Genomic DNA, 25,331 nt, shown 5'->3' on the forward strand with positions numbered 1-25,331 from the left:
TTTTGAATTATCAGTAAGGGCTTAAATTATACTTATATTTTTTAAAGCAAAGAAGTACATACTATCAAAAGAATCCCATCAAAATACAGCTAAAATAGAAGCCAGGTGTAGTGGTGTATGCCTGTAATCCCAGTGCTTGGGAGGCTGAGGCAGGAGGATCATTGAGAGTTCAAGGTCAGCCTGGGCTACATAGCAAGACCCTGTCTCAAACAACAACCCCCCCCCAAAAAAAGATACAGCTAAAATAGAAGTATCAGAAATAATATGACACAATGAAACTGATACAGATTCTGAAAACAGCGTAACTTAGAATTTTGGGGTCCATTATTTAGTACATCACCTTAATTTTGGGGGAGATATTACTTATTGCCTGAAAACATGGAATGTATCATTTCCCTATCAGGATTATCATAAGGATAAAACAGCACAGTATATACTATAATAATAGATGAGACTGTTTTATATATACTTAAAATACGGTCCTCTTTTAGGGGAATTCTATTTTGCAACTTCTTCCTTGTGCTTCTATATTGCTAAGGTTTCTTTGTTTTGGGGGATGGGATTTAGCTTTTGTTTGTTTCTTGAGACAAGGTCCCTCTAGATAGTCTAGACTGCCCTTGAACTTTCAATTCTCCTGCTTCACTCTCCCGAGTGCTGGGATTACAGGTGTGCGCTATCACGACCAGTTTGCTTAGGTATATTTTTAGTAATTTAGGATCTTGCAACATCTAAGTAGCACAGCTTTATCCCACGGCTCCCAGCCCACAGGTAGGGGCTTCTGAGCCACCGTCCCACCCCTCCCAGCCCAGAGGAAGGGGCTTCTGGGCCAACATCTATCCCACCACTCCCAGCCCAGAGGAAGGAGCTTCTGAGCCACCTTCCCAAAGCTCCCAGCTTAGAGGAAGGGGCTACTGGGCTGCCATCCATACTGCTGTTCCCTGCCCAGAGGAAGGGGCTTCTGAGCCTCTGTCCCACCTCTCCCAGCTCAGAGGAGGTGAGCTGCACGGGTGCCAACAGCACCTCCCCAGATCGAAATGAGAAGACACATAAATAAGTCTCAAAACCAGACTTCCAGATCACCTACAGCAACCCCAAAGGGAAATGAGATGGAACACTCTGATACTCAATCACCTGGACCCCCTGAACTGGCAACAAAAGAGGATCTGGAAAAAATGAAATCACAAATAATTTCTCAGATAACAGCAGAGATTGTGCTTATAGTGCAAGACATGACTAATAAATCTAGAGAGAAGCTGAGGAACATGATGGAATCCCAACATAGGAAACAAATGGAATTCATAAAACAGATGCAAATAGATTTCCAGGAGATGAAAAACTCCATTGAAAGTCTACACAGCAGAATGAGCCAATGTGAGGACAGAATTTCGGATATAGAAGATAAGATTGAAATTACTGACGAGGAAAAGAAAAACTGCTTCAAAATTGTAAGGGACCACAAGAAATCAATCCAGCAGCTGCTAGATGATGCAAAGAATAACCTAAGACTGATCGGAGTCAGAGAAGAAAGAGGAGAGAGTGCAGATGACATAAAAAAAAGCTTCACAGAAGTAATGGCAGAATACTTCCCAAGCAGGTGAAAAGAACTTGACATACAGATAAGTGAGGCATATAGGACTCCAAATAGCCTTGATCAAAAAAAAATCTACACATAGGCATATAATTGTTAAGATTCCAGAAACTCAACAGAAGAACAAAGTTCTACAAGCAGTTAGAGAAAAGAAACAAATCACATACAAAGGAAAGACCATCAGAATCACAGCAGACTAACACAAAGCATCAAGGCAAGAAGAGCTTGGAGTGACATATTCCAAGCCCTAAAAGAAAACAGCCTCCAACCCAGATTGATGAACCCTGTAAAACTATCTTTCAAAATGGATGGAGAAATAAGATACTTTCATGACAAAAAGCACCTGAGGAACTTTATGAATACCAAATCGGCACTCCAAAAAATTTTAAACACTATCCTAGGAAAAGAAAATGAGGATCACAGATGCAGGAAGCCCAGATGAATCCAATGGGCACAACCAGAAATTAAATGCAAAGGGGGAGAATCCAACAAAAAGAAAAAGTCATGACAAGGATAAGTCAATACATATCAACTATAACCATCAATGTTAATGGTCTCAATTCACCAATCAAAAGAATTAGACTAGCAGAAGGAGTCAAGAAGCAAGACCCAAAAATATGCTGCATACAAGAAATACATTTAATTCAAAAAGAAACTCATAGACTTAAAGGTAAAGGGTGGAAAACAATACTCCATGCAACAGGAACCCCCAAAAAAGCAGGAGTAGCCATCCTCTTTGCAGATCAAGTAGATTTCAAACCAACACTGATTAAGACAGAAAAAGAAGGACACCACATCCTTGTAAAGGGAATGATCCAAGAGGAAGAGATGACAATCATAAATATCTATGCACCAAACACTAGCATGCCCAACTATATAAAACAAATACTAATGGACATGAAAAGTCATATATGCACTAATGCAATTGTGGTGGGGTACCTCAATACCCCACTGTCACAAAGAGATAGATCAACTAGACAAAAAACAAGCAATGAAATACTAGAACTCAATCGAACTCTTGAACAAATAAACTTAACAGATGTTTACAGAGTGTTTCACCCCATAAAATCAGAATACACATTCTTTTCGGCTGCACATGGGTCATTCTCCAAAATAGACTACATATTCGTGCATAGAACATGTTTAAGTAAGTGCAAAGGAATTGAAGTTATCCCCTGTATATTATCAGACCATAGCATGATCAAAATGGAGATCCAGAGCAAAAGAAACTGGAAAAATTTCATAAACACATGGAAATTGAACAACACACTTCTGAATAACCAATGGGTCACAGGGGAAATTAAAGAAGAAATCAGACAGTTCCTTCAATTAAATGACAATGACAATACAACATATCGGAATCTATGGGACACAATGAAAGCAGTCTTACGAGGGAAATTCATAGCAGTGAATAAACATTAGGAAAACAGAGAGCCCAATTAAACAACCTGATGCTGAACCTCAACATTCTAGAACGAGAAGAGCAAGAGAAACCAAAAGCTCATACAAGGGAGGAAATTATAAAGATCAGAGGAGAAATCAGTGCAAGGGAGACTAAGAAAATGATACAAAAAAATCAATGAAGCCAAGAGTTGGCTCTTCGAAAGAATCAACAAAACTGACAAACCCTTAGCCAACTTTAACAGGAAAAGGAAAGAAAAGGCCCAAATCCATGCAATTAGGAATGAAAAGGGTGAAATTACAATGGACCCAGCAGAAATCCAGAGGATCACCAATACCTACTTCTAGAACCTATACGTCAATAAGATGGACAACAGAGAAGAAATGAACAGATTCCTAGATATATTTGAATTACCAAAGTTGAACGAAGAAGACCTAAAAAATCTAAACAACCCAATATCAACCAGTGAAATTGAACACATAATTAAAAACTCATCAACTAAGAAAAGCCCGGCCCCTGATGGCTTCACTGCTGAATTCTATAAGACATTTAGAGAGGAACTACTGCCACTACTGTTGAAACTCTTCAACAAAATTGAAAGGGAAGCAATACTCCCAAATTCATTCCTGGAAGCAAGCATCACCTTGATCCCCAAAGCAGAGAAAGACCCAACTGAAAAAGAGAACTATAGGCCAATCTCACTAATGAACATAGATGCAAAAATCCTTAATAAGATACTGGCAAACAGAATGCAGAAGATCATCAAGAAGATCATACACCCTGATCAAGTGGGATTCATCCCAGGGATGCAGGGATGGTTCAATATACAAAAATCAATCGATGTAATACACTATATCAATAGAGCCAAGGACAAAAACCATATGATTATTTCCATAGACACAGAAAAAGCATTTGACAAAATCCAACATACATTTATGATAAAAACCCTACAAAAAATTGGAATAGATGGTCTCTACCTCAAACTGATAGAAGCCATCTATGAAAAACCAACAGCCAATATCATATTAAATGGTCAAAAACTGAAATCCTTCACACTAAAATCAGGAACAAGACAAGGATGTCCACTATCACCACTCCTGTTCAATATAGTTCTGGAAACATTAGCCACGGCAATTAGACAAGAGAAAGAAATAAAAGGAATAAAGATAGGTAATGAAGAAGTCAAATTGTCATTATTTGCAGATGACATGATACTCTATATAGAAGACCCCAAGAACTCCACCAAAGGTCTTCTAGACTTAATAACCAAATTCAGTCAAGTAGCTGGTTACAAGGTCAACACACAAAAATCAATAGCTTTCCTCTACACGAATGACAGACTCACTGGGAGAGAAATAGGGCAAATAATTCCTTTCACAATAGCATCCAAAAAGCTGAAATACCTAGGAATCACCCTAACAAAAGAAATCAAAGACCTCTTCTCTGAAAACTATGGCACTCTGAAAAGAGAGATTGAAGATGATATCAGAAAATGGACAGACATCCCCTGCTCCTGGGTAGGAAGGATTAATATAGTGAAAATGGTCATACTTCCAAAACTGCTATATAGATTTAATGCAATTCCAATTGAGATCCCAGCAGCATACTTCATAGACCTCGAGAAAACAATCCAAAAATTCATTTGGAGCAAGAAGAGACCCAGAATAGCAAAAGCAATTCTAGGTAACAGAGACATGGCAGGGGGTATCACAATCCCAAACCTGCAACTATACTACAAAGCTACTGTGATAAAAACAGCATGGTACTGGCAAAGAAACAGACTTGAGGACCAGTGCAACAGATTAGAAGATGCAGAAACAACGCCAGATACAGTCAGCCATCTCATCTTCGACAAAGGAGCCAAACACCCTCACTGGAGGAAAGATAGCCTCTTTAATAAATGGTGCTGGAAAAACTGGGCTTCAACTTGCCAAAGATTAAAACTAGACCTATATCTCTCACCATACACTAAACTAAAATCAAAATGGATTAAAGATCTAAATATTAAAATAGAAACTCTGAACCAGTTGGAACAGAGGTTAGGTAGAACCCTTGAAGACATCGGTGTAGGAAAAGACTTTATGAACAAAACCTCAGGTGCCCATGAACTAGCACAAACAATCAACAAATGGGATCTCTTTTTACTAAAAAGCTTCTGCACAGCAAGAGAAACCACCAGCAGTGTGAAGAGACAACCCACAATGTGGGAAAAAATCTTCACCTCCTCTTCCTCAGACAAAGGTCTACTATCTCAAATCTATAAAGAACTTATAAAGATCACACCTCCCAAATTTAAAGACCCAATCCAAAAATGGGCATCTGAAATGAACAGACATTTCTCACACAAAGAAATAGAAATAGCAAATAAATACATGAAAAAATGTTCAACATCACAGGTCATTTGAGAGATGCAAATGAAAACAACGCTGACCCTCACCCCAGAAAGAATGGGTGCTATCATGAAATCAACCAATAACAAATGCTGGCAGGGCTGTGGGGAAAGAGGAACTCTGCTCCACTGCTGGTGGGAGTGTAGACTGGTGCAAGCACTGTGGAAATCAGTATGGAGATATCTCAAAGAACTAGGACTGGAAGTCCCATTTGACCCCGCTATTCCACTGCTGGGGATCTTCCCCAAAGAATTAAAAGAATCATACCACAGTGATATATGTGCACCCATGTTCATAGCAGCGCAGTTTGTAATAGCTAAAACTTGGAAACAGTCCAAATGCCCATCAACTGGACACTGGATAAAGAAAATGTGGTTTTTTTATAAAATGGAGTACTACTCAGCCATAAAAAATGAGAAATTAGAGACATTTATAGCTAAGTGGATGCACATTGAGGCAATACTCTTAAGTGAAATAAATAGGACACACATGTGTAAATACCGAATAGTTTCTCTGGTGTGAGAAAATGAAAGTGTAAATAAGGACTAAATGTATAATAGGTAATGTGAAATAGGAAGAAAAGGTCCAAAGGGGTAGGGGTAGTGGGAGGGGCAGGGGAAAGGAAAGAAGGGAAAGGAAAATTGATGAGAAATGGAAAAAATGGAAACAAAGTCTTTGTAAATAGGGAAGGGTGAACTAGGAATGGGGAAAAAATAAGAACCAGGATGCATCATGTACAGGGACAAGTTCCTAGTGAGAAATGTCAATGTGCTGTACACCTAAAATGTACCAATAATAGAATTTAAGAAAAATTTAAAAAGTAGCACAGCTTTATGATCATTAAAATTCTGACTGCTTCACCTGACTGAGTATGAGGAGTATGTCCACCAAAACCACACCAACAATTTATACCTACTGCTTATAAACACAGAGCTGGGGTTGCAGCTCAGTAGTAGTATGTACACACATGTGAGACCCTAGGTTTGACCCTCAGCACATAAAAGAAGTATCTTTTTCTAAAATTTAGACCTTCAAGGTTACAATGGTATTCATATTTAATAGTACATATCAACTACATACTTATACATATATATATATACACACACACATATTACATGTTTAAAATTTCAAAGACATTAATGCATAAAATCTCCATAAAAGCCCACATAAAACTCTTTTCTGTTAACTTTTTATTTTTATGTAAACAAGAAAAGAGACTTCTAAAATTCATATTACTTTAACAGTTCAACATGATTTACATACTAACCTGGTAGAAATACGACTAAATACTGCATTGAAGTTGTTGCAGCTAAGAGAAAATAAAACTCCAGAGGCAGAATTCCGAAGTTCAGCCGCATGTTGGTTTCCTTCCCGACAAGTATGAAGAAAATGGCATATTTCTGGCAGCAACTGTTTGACCAGCATCGTTTCATCTAATCTCATTGTATCCTTTGGTTGCTAAAATAGAAATAATCACATACTTCTAAAACTTTCTTAATTTCATCTGTAAATATTTGTTTTAAAAATTCTCAATCATACAGAAGAGCTGAAATGGAGTAATGAACACCCATATACCTATCACCTATATTTGGTAATTGTTAATATTTCCTCATATTTAATATAGTTTTTTATAGTCTAATAAAGATGGTCCAGCCAGGTGTAATGGTGCACACCTGTTATCCCAGGATTCTGGGAGGCTGAGGCAGGAAGATCACAAGTTCAAGTCCAGCCTGGGCAACTTAGCAAGACCCTATCTTCTAAAAAACATAAAAAGGGGGCTGGGCATGTAGCTCAGTGCAATGGCCTTGCATTCAATCTCCAGTACCACACACATACAAAAAAAACCCAAGATGGTTCTATTTTTTACCCCATAATCATAAAGTCCAAGCTTTTACCCATCCTCAACAGTCCCTCAATAGTTAGGGGGCCCCAGACTTCTGCTTATTCTCTTGTTCACCAAATGAATCCTTTCCTAACTGGAAATCCCCAGTTTGCTATGAGTTCTAAATAAACTTTACTCATATTCATTGGTGAGTACACATGTCATCTGTCTATCCAAATAAATTTCTAGGTGAGCAATCACACCTACCTTTGTGGAGACTGAACAAAACAGATATTACTTACTACAAATGTTGGTTTGGTTGAATCATTTCCAAGTAAATTATAAATGTCATAATATTTCACCTTTATGTACTTCAGCATATCTTAAAAATGGATTGTTCTCTAACTTCAATACAATTGATGCACCAAGGAAAAATAAATAGTTCCCCTTTATCACCTAAGACCTACTATATATTCAATTTTATCAATGCTCACAAATGTCTTTCATGGCTTTATTCGACTACAATATAAGGTTCATCGACTGCAGCATGACTGCCATGTTCTGTGAGTTTCTTTATTCTACAGCAATCTCCCACACATACAAACCAAATCCACTTTTATGTCCTATGACACTGAACTGTTTAAGAAATGGAGTCCTTTGTCTTACTTATTCTTTTAATTCCTGTATTTTCTGTAAGCTGAAATTTAAACCTAAAAGTCTGATTAGATTCAGATTAAACATTTTAGGTAATTCAGTACAGCTAATATTGCATTACACCAGGAGTTCATAATGTTAAGATGCTCGATCTGTTAAGACAGGTAACTTTGTTATTAATACTGATACTTTTATTTGTAAACTAAATATCTGCAAAAAAGCCATGATCCAACAAAAAGCCATCCTGAAGATAAGCTATTCCTCATCACTATTTCATCTAATGGCTTTGGTATCCATATATGGATAAAAATTTTGATATATTAAGCAGGACACCAAAGTAAAATTTATGCAATTGTATGCTATACCCTATTCTGTAATTGCAATCCAAATGCTTTCAGATGCAAATATACTGAAATATATGGACAGTAAATACATCAATTTCTCAAAAACCTGCAAACTATATGTATGTATATATGCATGTATGTATGTATTTATTTATTTCTGGTACCAGGGATCAAACTCAGGATCTTGCGCTTGCGAGGCAGATGTGGCGCCACTGAGCTAAATTCCTGGCCCAAACCTGAAAACTTTAAATCACAATGTCTATTTTTTGTTTATGGGCTTATCAAACAATTATAGATGTTGACGTTAATTTCAATAAATAACTGGAAAAGTATTAAATCTTTTCAATAAGTCACACATAATAAGATTCCTCAGACTCTACAGTTTTAGTCATATGATACCTGCAAGTATTCTCTTTTACCTAGCTATTTCAACTTCTCTCTATGATTGTACTTGTAGGTATCTTTTTCTCAAACTGTCTCAATTTGATCAAAAAACAAGAATCAAACTTAGACATTAATAAAACACAAGGTATTATTAAAGGGAAAAAGAAAGTTGTGAAATAAATAAAAATGAGACTTAAGAAACAGCCATATTGAGAGGCTAAGGCAGGAAGATGGCAAGTTTGAACCTACCCTGAGAAACTTAGAAAGGCCCTTTCACAAAAGAAAAAAAGGGCTGGGATGCAACCTTGCGTTCAATCCCTAGTAAGTCCAGAGAGACAGTGACAGTGACAGGAGAGAGAGGTGGGGGAGAGGGGAGAGGAGAAAAGAGGGAGAGGGACAGAATCATAGATGGCAACTCAAGAAAAAAAAAACCTGTTCAATAATAAAAATAGTAATAATTTTTAAGTTATAAATTTAATAGAAAAAAGTATACTAGGCTGAGAATGTGGATCAGTAGTGACACTTACCTAGCATGCACAAGGTCATGGGTTCAACTCTTAGCACCACACACATACACAAACTTACACGTTTGCAATAGTAAAGTAGGCAAAATAATACATTATTTTATACATTTCACAAATTATACCATGGCCACTTATTAGCATTTCCATTATACTATCTCCAAAGAGTACTGTATATTAAATTATAGAAGAGCCAATAACATCTGGGATCATTCTCCAAAATACACTTATCATTACCTCTCAATTGTAAGTGCTAATGGAGAAAAGCTATGGAACTGAAAGAGGCAAAAACAAGCCTGCCCCAGTCAATCAAGAATGTGGCCAATATACTTGTAATTTACAATCAAAGTAATGAGACCACTACAAAAGAATTAATTCAGAAGTTTAAAAACTGCTCACCTTCTCAATTCCAAGAGCTTTTGCTCTTTCACTCCAGTTTACAAATGAACAATCGTGTATCACAAATTAACAGATGGCACAAATTAACAGGTACCTAGAACAACTAGCTCATTCTCAAATGAGAAATGAATATAAACACTGTCTCACAATTTTGGAATACGGCCAAGGGTCCATAAAAAATGTTAGATTTTGTGGCCTATAGTCTTCCCTTAAAAAACATAGCTGTGCAAATTATTTTTTCTAATAAGTGTTTTTCCCAAACACTTCTGATCATTTCCTCTCTTCTCAACCACACAATCAGTCCTCCTATATTGTAGTCCCTTTCCTCTAGGTTTACTGCAGAAAATTGCAACATGTGAAGGATAAAAGTCATTCTGAATATTCTGTGCAAAGGAAGAGAAAATATAAGAAATAAGTTAACTCTGATATATATGGAATAGACAGACTTTTAAATGCAGATTTTAAATTTACATATTAATATAAACTCCTACCCATGTTACAGGAAGAAATACGGTTAGTGGAAAAAAAAAGCACTTTGCTTTATACAAAAGAAATACTCTTGGAAAAGTTCAATTTAAGTCGTGGTTGAAATACACTGAGAAAACTACTTAAGACTTGAAAAAGAACTATTTGGTACTCAATTACTCCTCCACGTACCCATTACATATGTTCATATGTACACAAGTGTTCTTAGAGTAGCATCTATCCTCAATAGGACAGGTTTAATTTTCAAGCCCTCTTTTATATAGATTTGTACAGCAGAATATTAAAATTATATTCATAGAAGAGAGAAAATAAGATTACATTTGGCCTTTACTGCCACTCAATGCCACAGGCCCAACAATATCTGAGAAATTAACTGAACCAAAAGTGGTTTCTTCATAAGAATCTTTTCTTAAAAACCTTCAGTTGACTTAAAACACTTTATATAAATAAACTTAGAATCTATTCACAAAACATACCTACTTGAGGATGGATTTACTTACCCCAGCAAGACATTTTTCCAGTGTATCCAATATAATCAACTGAGAGAGATATAAATTTTTTTCAGCAGCTTCTCCAAATATCCTCTAAAAAAAAAAAAGATATTTGGAACACAAAAAGTTGGTTATTACTCTCCACTATAAATCAGCACACATCTGAAAAATAAGGAACTGAGGGTCCAGTAAAGTCAACAGCATTCCATTTTATCTCCCAGATTATATCATACTTAAATCTATTATTTCTGATAATAGGTAATTTCTAATCCTCTCACAAAATAAATTCTCAGGCAGACAGAAATACAGGCAAACTGTCATTAGCTTTATGATAGTACAAAATATGCTGACCAGACAAGGTAGTATATGCCTGTAATCTCAGCTACTCAGGTGCCTGAGACAGGCAGATACAACTTCAAGGCCAACCTGGGCAATTTAAAGAGGGAACCCATCTCAAAGGTGGGGGGTGGTCTGCCCTGGGGATGTACTTCAGTGTAGAATGCTTCCTATGTTCAAGGACCTGGACCTGGGTTCAATACCCAGTTCCACCAAAAAAACCAAAAAAAACCTGTTGCTTTGGTTTATGATTTTCAAAAACACGTATGACATGGGACCGGGGATTTAGCTCAGTGGTTCTGCCACTTGCCTCGCAAGCACAAGGTCCCAAGTTCAGTCCCTGGCTCCAAAAACAAAAAACAAAAACACCTGTATGGTATACAGATCTGCACCAAAATCTTGAATTGAGCATTATAGTTTTATGCCACAAGATAATCAAAGTGTTTTTGTTTTTGTTTTTTGTAGTACTAGAGATTAAATTTAGGGAGCACTGAGCTACCTCCCCAGGCATTTTAATTTTATTTTGAGACAGACTCTTGCTACATTGTTCAGCCTGACCTCAAATTGTGATCCTCCTGCCTCAGATTCCCAAGTAGCTGAGATTACAGCTGTGCACCATTACCGCCAGTCTAAATCCTAATTCTTAAGGCAACAAAATGCTTATGCCTCAATTACAGTGAAATTTAAGCATTCACTATCCTCAAATTGCTACATCATCTACTTACTAACAAAAGACTATGGTTTTCACAACATGATTTATTCAATAAGCATTAAATAAACACCGATGTTGTTTTTGTTTAAAGAAGGTCCCAAATATAAAATGCTTTAATCTATCTGGGAACATGGCCACATACTCCTATGTGCAAAATCCTGTTACTGTGCCCCACACACTGCAACAAAAGATCTATAACATAATATTAAATGCACTTCTGTAAATCGCTTTATATAAAAGGTCCCGTGTTTTTTTACAAAAGGTTAATTTTTTTCCATAAAGAAAACAAAATCTCTTTGTAAGGCAAATGACTGCCCACACTTTTTGGTTTATCAGTTGTATAAACTCGGGGTATTGTCTAAGCAACTTTAAGGAAACACACTGACACTAAAATGATTATAGAAATGAGACTGGTCTTCACACTCCTAAACCAGGAGTTGTTTTATAGCTCAATACTAACAATACAAATAGAGATTACAATTGCTAAAGACAAATACAGAGTAAAGAATAATCTAGATCAGTTGCTTTGAACTGAGTATGAAGGAGATGGCTACATGAAAACTGACATAAAGGAAGGGATTACCTGAGACAGATAAGAGACATTACATGTTCAAAGGTACAGGTGCAGAACATTAACATTAAGGGAACATTAACAGAATATATAAATAATGGGAAAAAGAAATTATGAGCTGGCTTCTAATAGTGAATTACTTGATGAAATTGATAATTAGTAACAATTTAAGGAAAACCGTTTCAACAAGGAGTTCTCTACCAAAGGATGTGTCACAGATTAGAGAGGGGAGGGGGAAAATATTAATATGTTCATAAATACCAATAACATTTTAGGAGTAAGAGATCATACTTTATTCATCAGCTTTGGACTGGGAAAATCTGATGTGTAAATTCAAATAAGAAGCTAAAGAAAAGCTCATAATAGGTTATATACCACAGGGCTGGGGATCTAGCTCAGTGGAAAATCTTGCCTAGTATATGCAAGGACCCAGGTTCAATCCCCAGCACCAAAAAGAAGAATAATAAAAGATTATACAAGGTTGTCAATTCATATATGATACAAAAGTCATATAAAACTCTAATTTCAGGATAATACCGGAAAGGAAATAGTCATTAATAGAAGTTTCTAAGGGAAAGAATGTAAAAATGAGAGTTAAAAGTCTACACCTATATGCATCCATAAACTAAAAAATTTACGCTACTGAATTTCTAAATCAAAAACAAAACAAAGCAAATTCACCAAAAACCAGTAACCCAAATACTCACCATGTTGTTAACGTTCTTTAAGATAGTAGTGAGGCCACTTATAACCAAAGAAAACTTGTATTTGGAAATATTGATTAGACATTCCTTGTTGTGTTCAGTACTGACTTTGGTATGTGTATTTTGCTGTCCTGTTTTTATTGGAAGCTGAGGAGGGAAAAAAAAGTTAAGAGTTTACCCAAAATGGCTAAAAGTAACTTTTTAAATAACTCTTCTCACTGAAAATAATGACATTTTAGGAAATGACAGTTTATTACTTATCAATGACAGCTATCTATATTTGTATCTTAGGGCTCCTATTTTTAATTTTTAATAGCTTTTATAACAAATCTTTAGAAATTTCAATTTTTGCAGTTTTCTTTCTGAAGTCATAAATCTTTATCTGAAAAATTAACCCTTTTACCTAGCACTATATAACAAACAATCAGGGGCTGGGGATTTAGCTCAGTGGCACCACCACCTGCCTCCCAAGTGCAAAGTTTGACCCCAGGAAGGAAGGGAGGGAAGGAGGATGACTCCTAGAAAGAGCTATTTCTTTGTAGCTAAAAATTAATTCAGAGAATGTCTTCAATAAAATGATCTTTAAGAGCTCCAGGAAAAAAATCTATGCTCCTGAACTCTAATCAATAATGACAAATAACGGTCAATTATTCAGCGATAAGAACAAACTCTAAACCCTAGAAAAGAGTTAAGACTCATCAAAAAAAGATAACCATCCTCAGCTACATAACTGAAGGAGTACCAAATACATGTCATAGGAAAAAATATTCTTCGAAGGGATCACATTTACACTGATCTGAAAATGAGTTACATCACACTGCCTACAATTCATCTCTAATCTGTCCAAAAGTAGCATTCTGTGCATAAAGCATCATGAACATAGCCTCTGCTAAGATGGGGGTGTGGCTCAGCTGTAGACTGCTTGCCTAGTACATGCTAGTCCCTGGGTTTGATGCTGTGTGGGTAATGTTAATTATAAAGATTATAGAGGAAAAAAACCCTAAAAGTAAAATAAAAGAGTGACAATGTAGCTTGTCAACCTTCCCAATGCCCCCCCCAATGGCCAAGAGATCAGAATAGTAAAATTACAATTCAAAAACATCTGCATTAAAATAAGTAAACAACCCCCCAACAAAGCAAAAACAAATAAACACCGAGATAAGAACAAATCACAAGTTTGAGCCCAGCCTGGGCAATTTAGCAAAAACCTGTCTCAAAGTTTTAAAAAAGGGCTGGGGATGTAGTTCAGAGTGAAGGTCCTTGGTTCAATCCCTAGTATTGGGGAAAAAAAAAAAAAGGTAAAAAAAACAATAGTAGGATGCAATGTAAAGCAACTTTTGGCAAGTTTTTATAGTAGTTACCTTTAGAGACTGAATGGAAATAGAGACAACAAGGACAAATAAGCATGATACAATAAAAACTCTGTGGTCTTCAATTTGAATTGGAAGCATCTATATAAACTCTTAATGTATATTATTTATTATGAAAATAAAACAAATTTCTACAACAAAACCTATATTCACAGAAAATGCCCAGAAACCATGATCAATCCCATAGTAATAAATATCCCTACCCAGCTGTAATCTTCAAATACCATTTCATCATAAAAGTAACCAGGACTCCTTTAGGAAATGGCTGATTCCATGTCTGAGGCAAAAAGGTACATGACGAACCTGGAACATTTTGTCATACCAGACAGCAACACAGACTAGAAAGGTTCAAATCAGAAAGACTCAGGAATGAATTCTAAATAGGCTCCCACTCATCAAAAATGGAGTAATTTCAAAAAATAAAAGACAAAAAAAAACAAAAGAAAAGAAAAAAATGGAATTATTTTAAAACTGCCATGGACAGCAGTTCTAATTTATTGAAGCATATATATAAGTAAGCTATGTTTAAATCCATACCTCTTCTTCCACATAGAATTTAGAGCAAAACAAAATACTCTCAATTTTATTTTTTTAAAAATGAAGTGCAAACATCATCTGTTTATAAGATTTCAGAGAGCTACTGAAGGAATGAGAACTGGAAAGTGTATGATTCCAAAAAGGGGTAAACTACAATGAAGTAAGGTGATCTCCTATAGCTGCTTTTTCCCTTGGGTACTGGCAGAATCTGGGCAGAAAAAGAAATAAGGCTGTTCTCAGGCAAAGTACATGCACTAAGGGAAAGAGAAGCCATTAGGATTCTGATGGCCACTGAGGGCTAGAGTGGCAAAATTAAAGACGTGGGGGTTGGTTTCAAATGCATAGGTGAGTGAGTGGAAGAAGGTAAAAGGCTAAGACAAAAATTTCTAAGAAACAGGAGTTTGAAAGTCTTAGAATCTGGCAGTGGAGGAATCTTAGGAAATGTATACAATAGTCTGTTATAAGCTCTGAAGGGTGGCAGCCTCTTCAACCACAGCATTGAACTCTAATATGCTACTAGTAGGGTAAATTTGCAGTAACTTTGGAAATGGCATTGTCTGCTAAAACCAGACATACTCAGCAGTTTCACTAGGTATAATAGAAACACTAACATGTTCACCAAAAGACATGTATAACAATGTTTATAGCAGCACTTTTCATAATTTCCCAGAATTGGAAATAATCCAAATGTCTATCAACACTACAAATTTTTAGGGCTGAGGATTCAGCTCAGTGGTACTGCAGCCTGCCTTGCAAGCGCAAGGTCCCAAGTTCAATCCCTGGTACCAAAAAAACAAACAAACAAAAACAGTACAAAATTTTTAAAAGTGGTATATATTTTTTAATTTATTTGTATAGCAAAACATTTATCGGTACATTTTAGGCAAACATAATGATAACACTCATTGTAAGGAATTTGAACCTGTACATGATACATCCCCTCTTTTTTCCCCTTTCCCCTCAAGCCTCCTCCCCTCCCTATGTACAAAAGCTTTATTTCCATTTTTTTCCTTCTATTTTCTTTTTTCTTGTCCCTTCTTTCTCTGTCCCTTCTCCCTGTTCCCCTTCCCATTTGAACATTTTCTTCCATTTCCCAGTATCTATTATACATTTAGTCTTTATTTCCACTTTAAAGTGGTACATTAGACAATGCATTCTTCTTTTTTTGGTACTGGGGATCAAACTCAGGACCTTGAACTTGCGAGGCAGGTGGCAGCACCACTGAGCTAAATCCCCGGCCCTTAAAGTGGTATATTAATACAAAGAAAAACTACACAGCCATAAGAACGACAAACTGTTAAGTTTAGTTTCACAAAAACAACGAGGGACAGAAAGTCGGAACAAAAAGATACTGTATGGTTATGTTTGTAAAAATATGTTAAATTCATCCTATGGTTTTAGAAGAAAGGATAGTACAGAACCTTGAAGGAAGTGGCTGGAAGGAAACAAGGCAGGAAGTGGGTCTATTAGAATACTAATAATGGTTTATTTCTTCACCTAGATAGTACTGGTTACACTGACGTGTTTATTTTGTGAATATCTGAGCTATCTATGTGCAATTTGTATTCACTTCCAAGTGTGTAAGTCAACAGAAAGTTTGCTAAATAAGTTACTTAAATTTGTGGGTTTCTAATGATATTTTTCAGTGCATAAACAATTTAATTCTGACACTGAACAGGAAGAATAAAATTCAGTATGCAGGTCTCTTATTCATAAAACCATGGCAAAAAATTGTATTTATTTTTTATTTTTTATTTATTTATGTATTTTGGTAACGGGGATCGAACTCGGGTCCTTGCGTTTGCGCAGCAGGTGGCAAAACCACTGAGCTAAATCCCCGGCCCAAAAACTTGTATTTTAAAAGTGGAATAATTATATGAATTCCCAAACATTTATTGGGACTAGTTGAGTTTATACTTGCATCATTCAGAGAGCTAATAGCACTACTGAAAACTTGATATATTTAAGAGTCACCGTGAAAAATCTTTCATTTGTTCACCAATTAACAGTGGCTCAGTGTCTACATTTCCATGTTTTGGAATAAAGTTTACAACCATTAAATACACACTTTTTTCATTGCTCTTAGTGCACTGTACATACTACAGAGAAGAAAAAAAGTGTTAACTGAAATTGAATTTTCTGTTCATTCATTCATTTGCTGATCACCCAGTCCTGGCGACTGTGTGGAGCCATGTTCAAAGCCTCCAGACTCAGAATTCCTTCAGCTCTTTCTCAGGCTCAGATCACTATTGGTCACTAATGCTGACAGACTTATTTTCTGATACATCTTCCTTCCGAAGGTTCAAAAATGATTCCCGAGTTATTTGAAGGATCTCTCTCAAGCCTTTGTTTTCTTGATCAAGCTGAAATATTCTTTCTTGTTCCTTGCAAACCTGCTGCTCGTCAATTTCAATGGCTTTTCTCATGACTGCCGCCATTTCCGTTATCTGGTCAACAGATGCCTGTAACTCCTTGGAGTGCTGTTCTTTTAGCCTCATTATTATTCCCTGATCATCTTTTTTGCTACTCATTGAAGAGGGGGTCTGAACCAGCACTTTTGCAGGATCGAGGGGAAAAGAGCGCAGGACAGAGCACCCGCTCCCCTGGCCGTGCGGCGTCACGTGACTGGCGGGACCCACATCTGTGGGCAGACACACCACGCAATCTCCAGAACCTACAAGTTTTTAAAAGCCATAAAATAATTAGGGCAAATACTAAACAATAATTTCATAATATTGGAGTGGAAAAGCTCTCCCTAAGCAAGACAAAAACACACCTGCTATATAGAAAAAAATTGATATATTTGCCCACAAAAAACAAAATAAAACCAAAAAAACCTGAGCATGCTGGCACATGCCTGGAATCCCAGCACTTGGGAGGCTGTCGTAGGAGGATCACCATGAGTTCAAGGCCAGCCTGAACTACATAATGAGACCCCGTCTCAAAATAAAAAGTAAAAAACAAAACAAACAAAACCCCGAGTAAATTCTATAAGAAAAAGACACCACTGACAAAGAAACAAACAGGAAGTATAAAAGTATGCAATAACTAGCTACCAGAAAGTTTAAGCAACTAACAAACAAGGTTATTTTATTCTATTAATAAGACTAATAATGGAAAAACTGTTGAAGAAACGGGAAGAAACTCAAAGATAAACAGTAAATAAAAGAAACACTAACATTACTAAAAATTTTAAAAGTGCAAAAGAGGGCTGAGGATGTATTTCAGTGGTAAAATTTGTGCCCATATGAGGCCTTGGGTGTGATCCCTAGCACCACACCAAAAAAGTGTAACATAAAATTAGATCATTTTTTGTGACTACATTTTTCACCAAGAAAAATATCATTGTTGGGCCAGGAATGTAGCTCAGTGGTGCAGCATCTGCCTGGCAAGCTGACTCCCTGAGTTTGATTCCTAGGACCAAAAAAAAAGAAAAAAAAGGTCTATTCAAACACATCTAAGGAAATAATTATGCCTGAGTGAGAAGAGGGAGAAGACACCTTGAAAAAAATAAGGATAAATTCATTATATTTTAGAGGATTTTCTTTCTGAGTTTCTTTTCAATTACCATGTGTTACTTTCATAAATGGGGAAAAAAGTGAAATTTGTTTTAAACATTTCATGCTACATAATAGAAATCTTTGGGTATAATAAAAAATGAAGAGGGTATAACAAAAGTAATCACCTTTTAATTATGATCTCTACTAACAAATTATTAGCTACTTAACATACAAGATTTCAAAAGAAGATTTAATAAAAGAAAGCATAACATTAGGCAAAGTACTCTGTGAACAACGGATAATTTGTTTCTAGTTTCACTCAGAAAATTCCTTAAAAGGTCACAGGCTAACATTTTTGTCTGTGTACATTTTAACCAGTTCCTAAAAGATCCTCAAAGTGTTACAGACATACCCATGTTAAAAATCACTTGATGTGATTTTCATCTGAGAGAAAAAAGCAAAGAAAAAAATTATACTGAGGGAAAGGGGACCCAATACATCAGCTCTAAATAAATCAAGGAAATATATAAAATATTGGTGGGCGTGGTGGCATACAACTGTAATCCCAGTATCGGAGGAGGGCTGAGGCAGGAAGAGAGTTCAAGGCCAGTCTGGACTACATGTAGCAAGACTGTCTCAAAAAACAAAACAAACATACAAATAAAAAACAATACACACAAATATATACATATATATATAATTAATACTGCCTGTATTAATATTCACTTCCCCAAAGTGGATTCCATACCATTGGTATGTAATAGGACTTGATACAATTTTGTTTGACATCTCTTCAAAAATCACACTAAAACTTGTTTTCCAGGTAGGTCTTATTTTCAGAGAAACATAGCATGCAACCTAAACTGGTCTTGAACTCATGATCCTCCTGCCTCAGCCTCCTGAGTGCTGGGATTATAGATATGTAACACCATGCCCTATAAGAAGTTCCAAATTTTTAGTGCCAGGGATTTAGCTCAGTGGTTCTGCCGTCTGCCTCACAAGCGCAAGGTTCCAAGTTTGATCCCCAGTATCAAAAAAAAGGAAGTTAAAAATTTTTAATTTTTATTTTCATTCTAATATGCCATTTAAAGTATATAATCAAACTTGTAATTACAAAGATATTATTCTTTTGGTAAAGTATAAATGACACAAGATATGGCTCAATTGACACATGAAAGACTAAAGTTAGGCACTATGGTAACATTCTGAAATTTAATACTAAGCTCAAAAGACAAGTACTAAATAATTAACGTAAAAATATGGATGCTACAAAAACATTTGTAGGCAAAGAGATTAGCATGAAGCCAAACCAGTTTTGTCAACAAGTGAATTCCAACATTACCCTAAATATCTCTTGCTTTTTGGTTACTTCCCTTCCAGACTATCCCTGATTCACAAATAAAGAACCTACTTATACCCAGTTCACAAATAAAGTCACACACCAGTCATCCCAACCACTACTGAAACTCCAAAAGCCAATTCCCAAATCCCCTTTCTAAGATATCTAATTATCCAGGCAGGGGAAGATTTGTTTGTCAAATATAAACTTGGATTACATTGTTCCCATAAAAAAAAAAAAATGCTCCCTCTTCCTTTTTCCTTCCTCTCCCTTCTGTACAATCATTCACTACAAAAGCCATGTATGTGTTTGGGAGGGGGGAGATACAGGAGCCTGAGCAAGATGAGGAAAGTATTCCTACAGAGGAAACGGAGCACGAGGCAGATGAAGTGGTGTCTACACGTGATAGGCAGTCCAGCAGAGGGTGACACAGAATGAATGGGACAAGGACAGCCAGGCACAGAATATTAATAGTCCAAGCAGCCGGATGCGGTGCACACCTGTATTCCCACCACTGGAGAGGTGAAGGCAGGAGGACTGCCAGGAGTTCAAGACCAGCCTGGGCTACATAGTGAGCTCAAGTCTGTACTACAGAATGAGTCCCTGTCTCAAAAAAAAAAAAAGAGTCCAAGCAAGGTGAAAAGGATATCTACCTAGGAGAGGAGGACACAGAGAGTAACAGAGCCCAAATGTGCTAAGCACAGAGTTCGTGAAAAAGATAGCCCCAGATGGGATGTCAAGCCTGAGTGCAATAAAGAGAAGAGACGGGCCCAGCAAGGGATGGCGGAGCGTACTGGTCTTCTGCATGATGGGAAGGACTAAGCTTAAGCAAGGCAAGAAGGATAAAGGCACTGGAAAGCAGCGCAGGGTACACTGTTTGAGGCTGGGCAGAGTAAAACAGATGGCCTCAGTGGGTGGAGATAGGAAGACATCAAGGGGTGCTGCACCCCAAGCAGAGTGAAGACGACATCTATGCTAGATACAATTTTCTGTGATACTCCATGTTTAAACTGAAAGTATTAAGTATATCTCATGAAAACATTGATCTGTTATTTTCTGGGTAAATCTGAAAAACATAAAAAGGTAAAAGGGAAAGCAAAGGAAAACACAGCAGAGTAATAAAAATGCCAAGCAAATAAGCTCAGAAATGGAAGAAATCTCAATTTACAATTTACAACAAACACAAGATTTAATCAAATAGTAATGTAATTAATATGTACTTCTAAATATAATTGATACACTATGCTGGAAAAGAAGTTGATCCCACTAATGAAGTATGGGACAGCCAGCCTCCAAGGTGGCTCCCAAAGAGACAGCCAAGTAGTCACAGCTCCTCCATCGAACCATGGCTGATCATTTTAACTAACAGAATTTGTCTTTTCAGAGATTAGCTTATAAATGATAGAGGTTTCCATCATGAACTGGCTTGTTCTCTCAGATACTTGCTCTACAGGAAACCTACAGCTATGTCATGAGGACACTTAGGCAGCTTATGCAGAGGTCCACAGGGCAAGGAACCAAGTCCTCTGACAACATTCAGGTCAGGGAACTGTGAAGCAAATCCTCCACAGGCAAGCTTTCAGGTGACTGGAGCCACAGCCAACAGCCTGCCACAACCTCATGAGAACCTACATCAAAGGCAGCTAAGCCTTCCCCATATTCCTGAGCCTCTGAAACTGTAAGATAATAAATGTCTGCTGTGTTAAACTGTTTAACTTTGGGTAACCTGTTGTGCAGGAAAACATAATTAATATAGTGAGAGTGTAAGTGCTAGCAGTTTAAAGAGGACCAATTACAGACCCTCAAGAAAAGAAAAATAAGGCTTTGTCCCAGAACATCTTTGCTGGTTACAGAAAAGTATAAAAAAGGATACTAAATTCTAATCAAAAGGCCATTTATAATTCTGTTGAAAGGACACAAATGACAAAGACCATAGTAAGGGGGTAAAAGATTATTTCTTACATCTGAAATTGTATATCCTTCCTAGATGTCTCAAAGTTATCTGGAATTTATAGGTGGTAAAAATTTTATATATTAAAAAAAAAAGGACTGGGCCGGGGATTTAGTGCAGTGGCACTGAGCCTGCCTCCCAAGCACAACGTTCTGAGTTCGATCCCCAGCGGGGGCGACACACTGGATGAGCATCTTCTGCATCACCTTCTGCAGGCACTGGAGATAAAATTGTAAATTTAAGCCTGATCTTTGTCCTAGCAATACCTTTTTAAAAAATGAATTTGGGGCTGGGGATTTAGTTCAGTGGTTCCACCGCCTGCCCCACAAGTGCAAGGACCCAAGTTCAATCCCTCGTACCAAAAAACAAAACAAAACAAAAAAACCCACCCTTACTTTTCAAGGAAAGAAGGGAATGGAAAGTGAAAAAATGGAAACAAAGTCTTTGTAAATAGGGAGGGAGGGAGGGGTTGAAGGGAGGCCAGGGGAATGGGGGAAAAATAAGAACCAAGAGAGATTATGTAAAGGTGCAAATTTCCAATGATGAATGTCATTATATTGTATACCTAAAATGTACCAATAAAATTAAATTTTAAAAAATGAATTTGACTTTCTTTAAAGATTCCACATATAAGTGAGATGATACTGTATTTTTCTGTCTGGCTTATTTTGCTTGGCATAATGTCCTCCAGGTCCATCCAAGCTGTGGCAAATGAAACAATTTCCTTTTTTATTTTTTTTAAATAAGTCTTTTCCCTCTGTATAAGCAATTATTTTCTATTTTTTCCCTAGCAGACAAGATCTTGCTATGTTGCCAAGGCTGGCCTCAAACCTCTAGGATCAGATGACCCTCCTACTTCAGCCTCCCAAGCAGCTGAGGTTACAAATGTACCACTGCGCCTTGTTTCCTCCTATTTTAAGTCTGAGTAACATTCTACTCTGTGTGTGTGTGTGTGTGTGTGTGTGACATTTTCTTTAGACATTCATCCACAGACAAATGGATTGCTTCCATGTCTTGCCCACTGTGAATAACACTGGGCAAGAATGAATAGAGAGGTCACAGATATCTTCACAACAGTGCTAGTGGTGGTTTCATCCCCATTAGGTAAATACCCAGAAGAGAGACTACTGTAACAACACTTCTGAAATACAAAAATTCTATACCCTATACCATAAGGAATGTTTCTTAGTGATGAGTTTATGTATATATTGTTTTACTATACAGTTCACATAAAACTTTTATCTTCATAAATTATTAGGGGTCTTATATTTATTCAACCATCCAATATAGTACTATTTCTATAAATGACACATTATACACCTCATTTAATCACATGACTACCATTATCCTGACTCATCTCTCAGTCTTTGCCACTTTCATCTCATTCTCCTACCACTTTTTTTCTTTTTCTTTTTTTTTTTTTTTTGGTACCGGGGATCAAACTTGGGTCCTTGCGCTTGTGCAGCAGGTGGTGAAACCACTGAGCTAAATCCCTGGCCCCACCTACCACTTTCTTTATTCAACCTTTCAGAGGTACCACCTCTGAGCCCCACAGGTCTTTCCTGCATGCTGTCTGGGTGTTATGGCTTGTGCTTAGATGTCCTCTCAAAGCCTCATGCGATTTTTTTTTTTTGGTACCGGGGATCCAACTTGGGACCTTGTGCTTGTGAGGCAGGTGGCAGCACCACTGAGCTAAATCCCCAGCAACCTCATGCAGTTTTAAATTGGGCTTTTTCAGAGGTGACGGGATCTAGACTGTGTGAAGCTAGAACTGATTCAAAGTGTAATGCTAGGCCCAAGGAAGATAGGATTAAGGGTGTGAGTGCTACCCGCCATAAGTAGTCCGAACAAGATAAAAGTGGTGCTCCTTCTTACTTCTTTTGCTGTCTTCCACCACAATGAACTATTGCCCCTCTGCCACCCTTCCTTGGAGCCAGCCGATTACAAACTGAAACCTCTACGAACTGTAAGCCAAATAAACCTTTACTCCTTTAACTTTGGGCGCCAGTTATTTTGTCTCAGCAATGAGAGAAAAGTAACTATGACACTGGGCCTCCTTGACCTCTCCTGTATGGTTCTTATAACAACTGTAATTATAGCCAAAGGGCACACTGTTCAATATCCATCACTCATGCTAGAATGTCAGTTTCATGGAAGCAAGGAAGGTATCTTAGTATACCTGCTTAATTCCATAGTTAAGTATTTTAAAACACAATAAATGCTTGCTAAGAAAAAGAATGAGTATTACAATGCCTCTTGTATTTCCCTTTACAACTAACTTTATATTATTAAAAACAGTGTGTCTCAAACTGTGGTTCAACAACAACTGGTGATCCCTGCTATCTACCAACTACAGTACAGACAAATCAGTGATTTCAGAGGGAAAGATCAACCAACCATGTCCTTTCTACAATAATCCTACAACATAAACCACGATCAGCCTGTTGTCTCAATCCTCAAAACAGATCTATCTTCCTAGGCCAGTGATGGCAAACCTTTTAGAGCTTTCAGTGATAAACAGCCCACTGCGGCATATGTGGTATAGGCCTAGGCCATCAACTGGGCAGTATTTCTGGATGTTCAAAAACTGACCTATATTTGGAGGGCCTCCAACCACAAAGTTAGCTCTACCAACTTACAGTAGACTCTTTTAAATTTGCTTTTTTCCAGTTTTAGTGAGGTATAATTGACAAAAATTGTATGTATTAAAACTACACAACTTTTTTTTTTAATCCCCACTCCTTTAATTTTTTGTGTGATTTTTCTTGCCTCAGCCTCCCAGAACACTGGGATTATAGGCACATACCACCATACCCAGCTATACAATATGATCTGATACAAATATACACCATAAAATATTACTATAACCAACGTAACACACCCACCACCACCATCCTACATAGCTATTTTTCTTGAAGAGCAGAACAAGAAATATATAAGATCTAAGAGTAGATATTGTAATGTTTAGATATTTAAACTGAAAACAATGTAGAATCGGCAGACATAAGAAATGCCTGTTAACATGAAAAAAATGGGAACCAAGTAAACATTAATTAATTAAAACAATGCAGGAATGAAAATGTAAACATGATGGCACAGGTCTGTAATCACAGAACTTTGGGAGGCTGAGGCAGGAGGATTACAAATTCAAGTCCTGTGTGGGTAACTTGGCAAGACCTTGTCTCAAAATAAATAATACAGTAGGCTGAAGATGTAGCTCAGTGACATAGCAACCCTGGGCTAGATCCCTAGCACTTTTTGTTAAAAACAAAAGTTAATTATTAACATCTAACAGACATTAGAAAAAAATTAAAGGAAGCTATTTTTAAAAAAGAGAGAGCAAGTGAGAATAAAGTTAAAAAAAGAACATTCAGTATGTTAAATATGACAGTGTATCAGAGTCTCCATGACTATCTACAAGTCTACCTGTGTACTAGACTGACTCACAAGGCTCAACATAAAGACACATTCAAAGCTATTATTTATTACAATAAATAGATAAAAAGCAAAATCAGTGAAAAGAAAAGCTGAAAATGGGGCAAGGTCCAGAAGAAACCAGGCACAAGCTTCCAAGAGTCCTTTCCCAGCTAAGTCACACAGGACACAATATATTCTTTTAGCAATGAATTGTGACAGCATATGTGAAATACTTCTACCTGGTAAATTAATTGGATACTTTATGATAAAGGATTTAATTGGAGGCATTCTCTGCCTAGAACATACCAACATTTCAGACACGAGATAGAAAGCACGTGTTCAGCATAAATCACAAGGTATACACAGTTTTGTGAACCATGCAGCATTCTTATTGAGGAAATTGTAGGAATCCT

At 36.9% G+C, this 25,331-nt stretch overlaps 1 protein-coding gene across 10 annotated transcripts in view; it reads right to left on the minus strand.

The window, feature by feature from the left end:
* Nf1 (neurofibromin 1) overlaps positions 1-25,331 on the minus strand; it is a 285,217-nt gene that overhangs the window by 205,315 nt on the left and 54,571 nt on the right. For 9 of the 10 annotated variants that reach the window (XM_087191932.1, XM_021248915.2, XM_021248918.2 and 6 more), the window contains exons 2-4: positions 12,808-12,951; positions 10,491-10,574; positions 6,648-6,838 (exon numbers count right to left, since the gene is read on the minus strand). In XM_087191932.1, coding sequence (XP_087048058.1) covers positions 6,648-6,838; positions 10,491-10,574; positions 12,808-12,810 — 278 coding nt within the window. In that variant the 5' untranslated portion in view covers positions 12,811-12,951. Of the gene's footprint in view, positions 1-6,647; positions 6,839-9,504; positions 9,888-10,490; positions 10,575-12,807; positions 12,952-25,331 lie in introns of those variants that run through there. The other variant, XM_087191934.1, reaches the window with a different exon arrangement.

This window comes from Heterocephalus glaber, unplaced genomic scaffold (genome assembly GCF_053883595.1).
Source record: "Heterocephalus glaber isolate CG9 unplaced genomic scaffold, H.glaber_assembly_v1.0 deba00001564, whole genome shotgun sequence".
NCBI classification, from domain to species: Eukaryota; Metazoa; Chordata; class Mammalia; order Rodentia; family Bathyergidae; genus Heterocephalus; species Heterocephalus glaber.